Below are 13,406 nucleotides of genomic sequence, written 5' to 3' on the forward strand. Positions count from 1 at the left end.
CACCGCACATCGCAACAGCTCAACACAGACTTCAGGACATCCTTTGGGTCATCGCTCTCTTTAACTGTTAGGGCGCTGCTGTGGTCTGTCCAAGCTGCTCTCCAAACCTGCGAGGCAACAGTTAATGTCTTCTCCCGGGCAGTCTAGGCACAACGCTGAACAACTTCTGGGCACACGTGGAGTCTGCTCACAAAAAGTAAGGTAGTCACTTTCTGAAGAACAAGTCTGTTAGTGTCAGTAACTGTCTCAGGTCTGAATCTCAAGAGCTAGAAACGCTGAGTTACGCATCTTGGAAACAGTCCGCTCGATAGATAGCCGCATCTGCTTTGGGTCCAGCGTGCTCCAGCTCTGTTCGGGATTTGAGAGAAGTACTGTATTGAGCCAATTTCACCGCGAGGAAGAAAGGTCTTCCTCTCTGTACATACTGCAACTTTTAAAGATTCGCTCCTTGGTGACAGCAACCGGTGCCTAGGGCATCTTGGCTCCCTCTTGATCTCCATCCCGGGAACCCTTATTAGCCTGGAAACTGAATACCCAGACACGTTAAAAAATAGAGCTTTCGAAGTGAATGAAAGTGAAGAGCGACATCCAGAAGCTGGAAGATTTTTTTAAGTCTGGTCTGAACACTTTCTCAGTCCAGCAGATGGCTTCTTCTCGCCCTCTGGTGGTGTCAGCAGCAGCTGGAGGGAAGGGGCACACAGACACCAGCACACCAGGAGGGGGCGGTCGGTTCCCCTCGGTGAAGCGATGGCCCACACCACCATACTGGTCACTAGTGAATCCCGACTGAGCCGCGGTCCCGGATTCATAGGTGTGGGGCATAGAAAGGGGTCAAGTAGGAGGGCCCAAGGAAAGGAGGGAAGGGACTCCCGCTGGTGGCGGTCGTCAGCGGAAAGGAGGCGGCGGGGAAGAGGACGTTGGTCGAGGGATAGGTGGGGAAAGTCTGGAAGGGCAGAGCGCCAGGAACCGGCGGGCCAGGACTGCTCCCGGTGCCACTGCCGCAGGGCCCCGCCACCGCGCCGGGTGTCCCAGGCTGCGGCGCCCCGCCTCCCGCCTGCACCGCGCCGTCGGCCCCGGGGTTCTGCTTCTTCCACTTGGTCCTGCGGTTCTGGAACCAGATTTTGACCTGCGTCTCCGTGAGACTGAGCGACAAGGCCAGGTTCAGACGTTCGCACACCGACAGGTAGCGCGTGGCTCGGAACTTGTTCTCCAGGGCCACCAGCTGCTCGTAGGTGAAGGCGGTGCGCGCGCGCCGAGGTTTGGCGCAGCTGGGCTCCGCTCGCCGGCGCCGGGGCCGCGGGGAGCCGGGAGAGCCCGGGGACGACGGGAGGCCGTCAGCGCCGCTCTCCTCTGCTCCCGCCGCCCCAGCCCGGGCCTCCGGAAAGCCCGCGTGGACCCCCTGCCAGCGCTCCGGCCGCTCCCGCAGCTGCGCCTGCCCGGCCTCCTCTGCTTCCTCCTCCTCTTCCGCCTCGGAACCTTCCAGGGGGGACGGGGGTCCAGTCCCTCGGCCCGGGGCATCTAAGAGAGAAAGGGGATGGTGACCAGAAGCCCGTAACATCTCTACCCAGCCGTATCCCCAAACCTTCTGGTTCTCAGCTTTACCCTTGATCCAACTCCCAGTTCCTCCCCACTCCCCACTTTGCCCTCTTCCTTCCCTAGTCCGCACACCCTAGAGGGAGGATTCAGGAGCGCCACATCCTCTGGCTCTTTAGAAATCTGCCATTAACTAGGCACCCAAGACGTACATGTTGGTTGGCACCCATTTCAAGAAAGTATAGCGACTTTATCGAGGAAAGAGAGGAGTCCGCTGTGCATTACGATATGGGAATGTCAAGTACGTTTATTATTGAATCTCCCCAGTCCACAGAAGCCTATTTTGGTGAGCGACTCCTAGCAATTAAAAAAGAAGTTATTAAGCTCCCCTCCTCCCCCCCCCAAAAAAGAGTATTTCCCCCTTTCCCATCTTCTCTCTCCGGCCGTGTTAATAGAGTTTCAGATTTGTCCGGGGCCTGATCGATAGATGTCATCTATTAAAGGTAAGTTTTAATCGAACAATATTAGGATCAGACAGGGAAAGGGGGTTTGAAGTCAGTACCTGCAAGCTGTGGGCAGGAGATATGCAGGCGCCAGTAATAGAATATCGATCAAGGAGTTAGGGGGGAGGGGAACGCGGCCCCACAGAGAGACCATCCGGACAATTAATCCAGGCCCGCGGCCGGGACCCGAGCCAGGCCACCAGAGGCTTCCGGGGCCCCAGACAATCACTGCCAACGGAGGAGCAGGGCACCGGGCTGCATCCAACCTCCCGCAAGACCTAAGCACCTAGACCTTCGGTGCCTGCCCCAAGTAATCCCGTGCCCACGTCCCACTCGGCGTGAATCCCGTCTTAAGTCCTTCCAGCCAAAAACTTTTCCGAATCCTTCTTTCAGTGTCCACCAGCTTCAGGGATAAGGTGAAAGAGTCTAGAAGAGAGAGCACCAAAGGCTTCCTGTCTGCCCACCCCGAGTCCCCTGTTGGGGTCCGGGAAAGGTGATGGTCTGGGCTCTGCGAGTGTTTCTGATTGATTGAAAATAAGCACCTAATCTAGGGAAAGCTCTGGCCTCGGTTGTCCCGTACATAAAACGGGAGTGGTGTTAATGACACTATATGCTTGGAAGGCGTTTTCATAACCCTTATCCCAGCTCCTCGCCCGGCTTCTAGCACGTGGAGAGCGTAATAAATTTCCGTTAGCTCAGTGAGCCTGGACTGTACTTTCTAAGGGAGCCAGCCAGAGCTGTGGAGCTCATCCACCCTGCAGGTGTTCAGGAAAGAGGCACGCGCCTGCCCTGGAGTCTATCTCAGCCACGTCCCTGCTTCTACCCTTCTCCGAGGAGGAAGGCTTCACTTCGCACCTGAGCGGGCGCGCCTTCTCTCGTTCCCAGGCCACAAACAGCCTTTCACCAGACCTTGGCTGCTCCTCACATTCACACGGATACCATCTCGGCTGAAACCGCCTCGCGTTCTTACCAGGTGTCTCCTGCGAGCCGATAGGATCCCCCGGGCTGGCGTCCTCCCCTGCTTCTACCTCCGCTAAACTTTTCTTGGCTTCCAGGGCAGCGAGACGCACCGGCGGGAGCGCAGTTCGCGTGAATTTCTGCGGATCCAAGATGTCCAGGACCGAAAAGGAGATCTTGTGGTGAGAAGGGGCCGCCTTGGCCCCGCCGTCCTGCCATGCCAGCATGCCCTCCTCCCGCGGGCCAGAGGCCAGCCGCGCGGAGTCCGGGATGGGCGCGCTCGGCCTTATCTTCCGGAGTGGTTCAGCCACAGCTCTCCAGCTGCGAACTGGATTTTCCCCGCCGAGTGAGGCTGGAGAGGGGGGCAAGGAGGCGGGGCGGGAGGAGAGCAGCGGGGGGCTGCTTGAGGATTGGCACTTGCGCTGGCCAGACCCCTGCCACGTGTAGGGCGCGCTTGCAGCCGCCTTGGGACTATCCTGCGCAGAGCGGGGACAGCTGGCCTGGACCAGAGGGACCCTCGAGTGCCGATGCGCTCTCCCGGTTCGAGAGGTCACGGCTGCACGCTGCATGAGCGTCCTCCCAAGCTGCGGAGACTCCTGAAGGGCACAAGGGAGGCTTCCATCTCCGGTATCCCGTTTACAAACACATCTACCTGACTGAAGTTTATTTGTTCCTCTTGGGGCACTTGCCATCTGCCTTTCACCTGGAAATGCCACTGAGGCCGGGTCCGATCGCTTCGCAATGCTCGTGCCCCATCTGTGAACCACAGTAACTGCTTCAGGCCCATTAGAATTTTTAAAGCCTCTGTGTGTTTACAGTTTACAAAGCCCTGGGGCTTTCTCGCTCGCTTTTGATTTTCTAAGCATCCCGGTGACGTGGGCGTGGCCTGGGACCACAGTCTGGGTTTCAAAGACTGGGAAATGAGGTTCAAAGATGAGCAATGATCTGCCCAGGGTCACTGTGGGTGACAAGAGTCTGGGTTGGGCCAGGGCTTTTTCAGCACACCCCGCTGACTTTGGATACGGGGGGTGGGGTGGGGGAATCTGCTTGGAGATGAAACTTCTCGCCACGCAGAAGGCTAGCAAGGCCAGAAGTCAAAGGGGGTGGAGGGGCATAGGAAAGATGATGGTGCCCAGCCGGGAGGGCTACGGGCTCAGGGCCAGGTGGCGACCCCTCTTCACAGTGACCCGGAGAGTCGTTGGCCATCCGGACTTCTTCATAGTCACAGATTACACTAGTAGCATCAGAAATTGACTCTCTGGGTTTCTCACCCCCATCCTCTACCAGGCGCAAGAAGAAAAGGGTTAACACTGGTTTAATTTTAAGATCAGAGAGGAGACGATTAAAATGCTCGCCCTCTGCCCCCAAGTCTCCAGGGAGGACAGCCGGCGTCAGCGATGAGGGAAAGCCTGTACTGGCCACACCCTTGGTAACATTCTTTCTTTTGTCACCGCTATGAGCTTTAGGCATTTATTTCAGCGGCCAATTCTGAAGCATCCCTTACTTAAGTTCCTCTGCCCAGAGCCACCACGGACCCCGCCGCTCCTTTCTTCTTTGCCCCATGCGGCTCCCAGACAATGTCTTGGCAATTAATATTGTGTGAGCAGGTAAGAAGTAGGAAGAGGAGGGGACTGCTTCTCACCAAAGTGCCGGGAGCCGCTAATCCTATCTGTTATTGAAGAGGCGTCCTCGGGAGGGCGGGTGGCTAGCCTCTTGTAGCTTTTCTCATTCAAACCTTTCAGCCCCTCCCAGGGGTGGCCACCATATTCCCTGCCGACTTTAAAGTCTTGCCGAAATTCAAGCCAGCTCTAGTCCTAAAGCAAAGACAGATTGCGCATTTAAAGTGAAGGGAAGGAAGTGCCCAGCCCAAACCCACCAGAACACCCCCTGCCAAAGCGAGTATGTGCCATGTGAAACTCAGGGAAAAGAAAACCCAGAAGCCAAGAGGCCTGGCCGGGGGACAATGCCTGCAAATTACAGATCCTTCTGGAATGCACGTACTGTGTTTTCTGTTTGGATAACCCTTTCTCACCTAGTTCCCACATTTTTTTTAAGTCTTCCGTTTTCTTTCTCTTCCCTCCCCTATTGATCCCAATTCCTTCTACCTGCACACACACACACACACACACACACACACACACACACATTAGGTTTTTCAGGATAGCTGGAATAGATCGCCTAAGGCCACCCAGGAATTGATAAAAACGTTTGTGTTTTTCCATGGTTCCTTCTCTTACCTTTTCCTCTGGAAGGAGCATTGAGGCCATTTCGTAGGAATGGGGAGTAGCATTCCAGAGGGCACCTACACTCCAAACCAGAGTAACAGAAAAGCCCCCACCCCCAGTAGAGCCAGGATCAGACAGAGCTTGGATTATTTCATTGCACTTCCATGGCCTTTTATTGTTGTTGTTTAAATAACAAAGTTGCTGTTCTTTCATATGATTCATCTTCTCTTTGAAGTCTATGGTGTTAAATACAGAAAAATGAACCAAAAAAAAAAAAAAAAAAAAAAGAGGAAGTAAGGAATTGGAGAGAAAGATCCAAGAATATGGAGAGGCCACATTCTGTAACCAGAAGACCCTTAGGCATGCCTTCTTGTGATGGTTCTTAAATTCCTCTCTTCGTTTTCTCACCATTTTCTGTGTTCACTACAGCGTGAGGCTCCAGGAATCTTGCTTAGTGCTTGGCTCTGGATAATAAAAGAAATGGAAGAAACACTGATGTGTCTCCTACAACACTCGGTCTCACCCACTCAGCTTACAGACAAACACCCAAAGACCAGGGCATGTCCTTCCGCTGAGGAGAGAGTGATGGCAGACAGTTGTAAGGGAGTCTTTTCTTCTGGCCACTTGTTTCGTACGGATGGACCATAGGGCAGTGAAACCTCCCTTCAGGCACAACTGGGAGACGTGCTAACGTCCTGACACATGTGTTATCCAGAGTGTTTCTATATAATACAGATGTTCACATCTGGCAAGCCATCTTCCCTCTGTGTGTGAAGTTGATTTGGTTGTTTTTCTTTCCTTTCCTTTTTTCCCTTCCCCCATCCTGAGCATTAAAATTCTGTTTGAGTGCTGTCTTTAAATTGCTTTGATGCTAGGTGGGTTCCAACTCTGACCTGTCCTGATGGCAAGTGATGGCTGTAACAAGCCCAGGATCAATATTCATAGCGGGTGTCCTGGGCTGATAACGCTATCCAAGACAATGTTCGCTATCAGTGTGGACAGCTGAGATATTGTGCCATTAGGGATGTTGTGTTAAATAACCTGATCCATTTCTGGGGCTATTTAATGAATTTCACAGCTTAGATAGTATCTTTAAGGAGATGGCAAAAGGCTATTCCTGAGGCACTGATGCAAATCAATGATGCCAGGCCTCTCAAGCGATTGCACAAACAAAGTGGCCTGTAATTCCAGCACAGCCTTGAGAAGCTGCCACCCATCCTGGGAGCAGGATTAACAATAGAGAGAATGTGTGGTTTATGCAGAGGGAGGGTGGGTGATATTATGAGTTGCATTGAGGTCCCTAAGATAAAATCATATGTTCCTGAAATAAATACAAGTGGAGTTCTCTGTTTGAACTAGCCCACAGGTTAGGACATACATGCCAAAGAGACAGCTTCATCAGGAATACCTGAGGGCCAAAAGGAGATGCTGGCTACAGAGACATCCGTGGATACATCCCTCTACTCTGGTACTCAGGTGACTTTTCCCAAGATGCGCTTCTTCAACTCAAATCACTCCATGAAGTGGGATGAAAAAAAAAAAAAAAAGACTTTGGATTTTAAAAGGAAGCTGCTGGTAGCTCAATGGTTTGTTTATCTGACTCCAGGCCCTTGTTACTAGAATTTACAGTTAAAGACTATTGTTTACTTCCTCACTGAAGCACCCAACTCTGATTGCCGAGAAAAGCAAGTACCATTTAAAGAAACAAAACAAAACAAAAAAACACCTCAGAGTCCTGTGCAACCCTAGCACCTGGGAGGAAGAGGCAGGAGGATTGTTGCAAATTTGAGGCCTTCAAGTTCTATTAAATTCTGAGCCAAAAAATATGAGCCAAAGCTGTATAAGAAAACCCTGTCTGAAACAAAACAAAAGCAAGTAAATAAAACTGGAAAACAACAACAAAAACCACAAAATGCAAAACCACCTTGGAGACTTGATTTGTGAAAGACAAATTCAAAATGTTGCCTTCTGGGGCTGGGATCACAGCCCTTGGCTCAGCTATTAGAGTTTGTGCCTTGTATGCATGAAGTTCTGGTTCATTACCCAGGACCCTGCATACCTGTAATCACAGCGCTTGAGAAGTAGAGGCAGGAGGATCAGAGTCCAAGGTCATCCTTGGCTACTTAATGGAGTTTAAGGCATACATGGCTACATGAAATCTGCCTCAAAAATTATTAAAGAACAAACAAATTAATTAATCAAAACAAAAGTACAGGCAAAAGTACATTCTGCCTGCCTTCCTCTAACCTGCAGACAATAAACATGTTCAACACTTCATTTCAAAGGATAAAAGTGCATCTTGTGGAAATCTATAGATTTAAAAAATAAAAACAAAACAGAAAAACTTGCATTTGAGACAGGGCTGGTCTTCCTATGAAGCTCAGGCTAGTCTGGAGCTCTTGGTCCTCCTGCCTCCTTCTCATTCTGAGTGCTGGGAATCACTGTCTTTAGCTTAAAAACTTAGAAGGAACATCAAAGGTTATTAAGCAATATATGGTTACATTGGTGAGCAGAACACATATTTATTGGTCCTGATAATAATAATTAGTATTAACAATACATACGCTTTGCTGGGTGCTAATCTCTGTTGCACATTATTTCACAGAGGTGTTTTTTTTTTTTAATTTTTGTTTGTTTGTTTCTTTTTAGTTTTTCTTGACACAAAATTTCTCTGTGTAGCCCTGGCTGTTCTAGAACTCACCCTTTAGACCAGGCTGGCCTGGAACTCAGAGATCCATTTGCTTCTGCTAAAGGTGTGTGCCACCACCTCCTGGGTTCCACAAAGGCTTTGAATCAGGTACTATTAGCTTGTGGTTGAGAAAACCAGCTTAGAGGGGTCAAATAGGGAACAGGCTCAAAATTGTTTGTTGGAGCTAGAAATTGAATGCCATGAGATTTCAGAACCCTCTCTGATGATGTTGTTTTTGTGGGAATCCACTTCTGGCCCCAGGATGCAACCCAATCACAGCAGCTTCTCCTTAAAATTATGCAGATGGTGGACTACTTTACAATATTACTTTTTTAGGATATCTTTTTTGTTGTTGTTGTTGTTGTTTTGGTTTTTCAAGACAGGGTTTCTCTGTGTAGCCTTGGCTGTTCTGGACTCACTTTGTAGTCCAAGCTGGCCTCACAATGATACACCTGCCTCTGCCTCCCTGAGTGCTGGGATTACAGGCATGAGCCACCATGCCCAGCTTAAGGGAGATCTTTTATATTCAATGTTTCATAACATTTTAAAGTGGCCTGGGAAGGAGCCAAATTGCACTGGGTATCTAGAATGGTAGAGAAATGTACGTGGGAGAATGTAAACAACAACAAAAACAAATGACCCAAGCTGAGGAAATAAGAGAGAACTTGGTGACAGGAGCAACCAGAAGAGCAGAGGACTTGGCCTTCCCTGAGTGAGAGCATGGACTGCCAAGCTAACAGGGAATGCCAGAGGGAGAGGAGTTTGCATTATGGAGATCAGGAAGCAGGATAGCCCATAAGCAACCTGTCTCTGGGCAAAATACAATCCAGTTAGGCAGCTTCCTGCAAGGCACAGAGGTCATAGCCCTTTATCCCCTGAGCCTGCACTCGAATCTCACCTCTTCCTCTTTCCACCCGGGGCTCCCACTCCTACAGTCTGCTTGCTTCACATAAATATGAAAATCTCGGGCCTCAGCTGTCTATGCTGTGGCCTAACAGAGCTGTTAAACCAATTGAACAACCAGGGTGTCTGTGAGACCAAAACAGGAACAATATACCTTGCACGTTAAAGGGCTTGTTTGCAGTGAGACAATCAAACACTTCCTTCTTTGTCCTTTGTTAAGCAAACCCTTGTGAAATAAGGTCTCTGTTTGTAATGAAGAATAAATTCCTGGCGGGCAGTTGTGGTGCAAGCCTTTAATCCCAGCACTCAGGCAGGTGAGTTCGAGGCCAGCCTGGACGATAGAGTGAGTTCTAGGACAAAGGCTACACAGAGAAACCTGTTATTAAAAAAGCATGAGGCTGGTCAACTGATATTCTATGCAGGAAGTTTATTAGGAGGGTATGGAGGGAGTAGGAAACAGGGCATGGTGGGGAGAGAGAAAGAAAGAGAAAGGGGGGGCACCCCAAAAGAGAGAGAGTGTGTGTAAGAGAGGAGTAAGAGAGAGAGTAAGAGAAAGACCACATGTTGGGGTTGGCCCTTTAAGGGGCAAGGTAACCACGCCTTCCAGGTGTGGCCACCTGGCCTGCCACACATGATGACTTCATAAGTTGCTGGGTAACCCAGGAGCAGGTTGTGTTCCAAAATACTAACAAAACCCTGTCTCAAAAACCAATATTAATGATGATAATGATAATAATAATAAAGAATAAGTTCCTGTTTCTCAGATCTGATGTAAACTGCTCACAACCCCATTCACATGATGTAATCCTTATCCTTTTTCCTTCCCCTTCATCATATCTTTCTAATAATGTGTAACAGCCAATGCTATCATCCCTGTGAACACCTAAGCCTGCAGATGGACCTTGTAGGAATTCTGATCAGCACTGCTAGCTGGGGGGAAAAACAAAAACAAACAAACAACCCCACCCCACCCCAAAACCTGAGCTCTTTGTTATATAGGCAAAAACTTGGGAAACAAGTTTAAGAAATGAAACCATCTTTCATCTCTCTCTGTCCTGACTGTGGGTCAGCGACAGCTGTCTCTGGCTCCTGCTACCAGGCCTTCTCTTCCATAATGGGCTGCACCCTCAAACTGTGAGCCAAAACAAACTGATTTTCCATAAATTTCTTCATGTTATGTGAGGTATTTGGTTACAGCAATGAGAAAGGGAGTTGAAACTATTTCTATTGATGTCTTCACGGCTGTTTTGGTTCATGTGATGTAGACTAAATACCCTGGCATCATATCAAGGCTCTTCAAAATCCCTGGCCCAGGTATCATGTGAGCCAAGTGTTGGTTCCCTGTTTGCATGCTACCTCCTGAAAGGCTCCCCAGCAATGGAACAGACGGTAGAGAGGGGACATTTGTGTTTTATGATAGCCTGTTCCTGGCCTGCCTAATAACTAAATTGGGTTCTGTCAGCTCTAGCAAGTGAGCTGGATCACCCAGAGTGACCTCAGTCTCTCAAATTCTAGCCTTACAAGTGTGCAGGCTCCACCTCTTTTCATTTTCTGAATTGTTTCAAACTCTCCCTCTAAATTTTTGTTTGTATGTAGTCCTGGCTGTCCTGGAACTCTCTGTGTGGACCAGGCTGTTTTCAAACTCAAAAAGATCCACCTGCCTCTGCCTCTTGGGTGCTGGAATTAAAAGGTTTGTGGCATTGCACTTTTCCCTCCAAATTTTGTTGGAATTAAATTGTCCAGAGTCTGAAAACTCTGTCTGTCACAGCTTTTGTTGCAGTGCCTTGTCCTTAGACTGTCTTAAAGTCACTTGTCTTTGAAGTCATCAGTGTCCTGGTCCAGCAGGTTGAAGAATCAAAAAGAATAAATAGTAGCCCAATAAACATAACTCTAGTGGTTTACAGTTGGATGAAAACGGGTTGGAATGCCATACCTTAAGAGGTGGTGCTAGGCTGGGCACGGTGGCACACTCTTGTAATCGCAGCATCCAGGGAGGCAGAGGCAGGTGGATCTCTGTGAGTTTGAGGCCAGCCTGGTCTACAAAGTGAGTTCAGGACAGCCAAGGCTACACAGAAACCCTGTCTCAAAAACCAAAACAAACAAAAACAACAACAAAAAAGAGGTGGTGCTAGGGTAGGTTGTGGGGTGGGAGTGGACAGATGGCCTGATGCTTAAGAGTACTTTCTGCTCTTGCAGAGGACAGTTTGATCCCTAGGACCAACACCTATAACTCCAGTCCCAGTGTATACAACTCCCTTTTCTGTCTTCCTCTGGCACTGCACACATGATACAAATATATACATGCAGGGTGACATTCATACACACAAAATAAAAATAAATGTTTTCTTTTTAAGAAGTAGGGCTAGAGAAATGGCTCAGCCATTAAGTGCACTTGCTGGTCCTTCAGAGAACACAGGTTCAGTTCCCAGAACCCACAGGGCACCTCACAACAGTTGTTAACTCCTGAGCAATTTTTTTGGTATGGCAGTGGGTTTATAAATGCCAGGACTCTACAGAGTAATCTTATTCTTCTAGGTGACGACATGCTCTTTCAAAAGAAAACCACAGGAGCAGCAGCAAGAATTTAACCCAGTGTGATCTTTCTGGCAGAAAGATGTGGAATCTAGGGCTGGAGAGAAGGCTCAGAGGTGAAGAGCTGCTCTTCCACAGGTAGGTCCTGAGTTCAATTCCCAGCAACCACATGGTGGCTCACAACCATCTATAATGAGATCTAGTGCGCTCTTCTGGGGTGCAGGTGTACATGCAGACAGAACACGATAAATAAATATTTTTTTTTTAAAATGTGGAATCTAGTTTCTGAAGAATGAATGCGCCCAGCGCTCAGTGTGCCTGTCCTGAGTCCTCGTTTGGTTGTGTAATCAATCCCCAAAGGCTGAAGTGACCAAGATAGGTCACAAGAAGCTACAGCCTCTGCTCTGCCTTGTTCTCTCAGAATGCTTGCTCCCTTGCTCAGGAGACATTTCTGCGATGTCTCCTGCTATCCTAGACAGCCTGAGTTTTCATATGCACTCCAAGCCATGCATCACATACTAAAGTTTGAGGACTGCTTCCAGATCATTGGCTGCCCAATCCCCCCAACACCTAAGATCCTTTGGCTCACACGAGCATCCTTTGGTTCCGCTGTCTCACTTTTCAGGGTTGGTAGGATTTAGTAGTAAGAAAAAGGGTCCTGTGGGTAGTTGGTGTCTGCTCTTTCTGCCTAAACAGGGTTGCTTCCTCCTTCCTTTTGCCTTGCTCTCCTCTTTGCTGCGGTACTTACTCTTGCACCCCTACAAGCGTAATACCTTCCTGGAACAACTTGAGGAGAAGTTTGTTTTGGCTCACAGTTTCAGAGGTTTCAGTCTATTTCAGGAGGGAAGGTGTGACAAAATCTTCATGTTAGAAATGTGTATCAGGGCACTGTGGCACAAGTCTTTAATCCCAGCCCTCAGGGAGGCAGAGGCAGGCAGATTGCTGTGAGTTCAAGGCCAGCCTGCTCTATAAAGCCAGTCCAGGACAGCCAAGTCTACACAAGCAAACCCTGTCTCGAACAAAACAAAACTAAACAAACAAATGTTTATCAGAGGCTGTTACTGTCACTGTTGACCAGGGAAGTAGAGGGAAAGGATTAGGTACAACCTTTGAAGATCCATTCCTAGTGACTATTTAGACCCAATCTCCTAAAATTAACAGCCCCACAACACAGCACCACCAGCTAGGAAACAAACATTTAAACATGAGCCTGTCTGGGACTCTGCAGAGTCAAGTCATGGTGTTCCTGGTTCCACATGGCCATTGTAGGAACACAAATGCTTTTCCTACAGCCCTTGTAGGACACAGGAGGGAGCCTGAATCTTCAAACTCCCACGTTCCTGTGAAAACAGGGAGTGAGAGTCCCTGACCCAAGAGAGTCAGAGTTCTTTCTGGAACTGTCAGTCCAAGTTGAGAAAATCATCTTCACCAGGCAGTTGACCTGGCATTCTGTTCCCTTAAGTTGGTAATAAGCCAAGGGTGAAGGTTTTAAGTCATTGCTCAGATGTCGATGAATTCCTTTGAAATATAAGCTTTTGGAATTTGCTTTCTGTCACTGGCCACCAGAGTCCTAACTAATACAAATAAATCTGAGAGGATTATACATACAATGATATAGTAAGCAAGGACTGAAGGATTCATATGTGAGCTGCAATTCAGCCATGGTTGCAGAATTGTTCTTGGAAAAGAAGTAAGGCCAAAACTTCTTCTAATAGACTGTGCATCCCTACACACTTTGGTGTCACTGACCACCAGAGCTCCTGCCCAAAAGGTGCAAACAAGAGTCTTTGGGGTTAGGAGCCTGGGGAAGCCTTTGTTTCTTTCCTCTTCCTCACCGTCTCTGCCTGAAATGCAGAGCCACCCCAGGAGTGCAGCAGGCATCTTGAGAGCCTGAGGGTCAAACCTCCTGCTGGATGTGCAAGCGATGGTGGGGAAAGATGGAAGCAGCCTGCTGCTGCTGGAAGTTGTGGTACTGGACCAAGCTGCTCCCTGAAAAGAAGCAAAACTAACCCTGGCTGGTTATTGCATGCAGCCAGATGTGACTGGGTTAGACAACACCCTTTG

General features: G+C 48.9%; 2 protein-coding genes across 3 annotated transcripts in view; one reads left to right on the forward strand and one right to left on the reverse strand.

Moving 5' to 3' along the window:
* Window positions 1–805: 805 nt before the first annotated feature.
* Nkx1-2 (NK1 homeobox 2) lies at window positions 806–3,220 on the reverse strand. The gene is made up of 2 exons (XM_021636556.2): window positions 3,007–3,220; window positions 806–1,518 (listed from the first exon to the last, which is right to left on the reverse strand). Exons 1-2 carry the CDS (start codon window positions 3,218–3,220, stop codon window positions 806–808), a joined length of 927 nt encoding a protein of 308 aa, XP_021492231.2.
* A 74-nt stretch (window positions 3,221–3,294) lies between these two features.
* The window catches only part of Lhpp (phospholysine phosphohistidine inorganic pyrophosphate phosphatase), a 101,603-nt gene continuing 91,491 nt past the window's right edge, over window positions 3,295–13,406 (forward strand). The window contains exons 1-4 of one of the 2 annotated variants that reach the window (XM_060381272.1): window positions 3,295–4,422; window positions 4,516–4,600; window positions 6,578–6,694; window positions 11,346–11,480. In XM_060381272.1, the coding sequence (XP_060237255.1) occupies window positions 11,425–11,480 (56 nt within the window). In that variant the 5' untranslated portion in view covers window positions 3,295–4,422; window positions 4,516–4,600; window positions 6,578–6,694; window positions 11,346–11,424. Of the gene's footprint in view, window positions 4,601–6,577; window positions 6,695–11,345; window positions 11,481–13,406 lie in introns of both variants that reach the window. The other variant, XM_060381271.1, reaches the window with a different exon arrangement.

Source organism: Meriones unguiculatus, chromosome 1, assembly GCF_030254825.1.
Source record: "Meriones unguiculatus strain TT.TT164.6M chromosome 1, Bangor_MerUng_6.1, whole genome shotgun sequence".
Lineage (NCBI taxonomy): Eukaryota > Metazoa > Chordata > Mammalia > Rodentia > Muridae > Meriones > Meriones unguiculatus.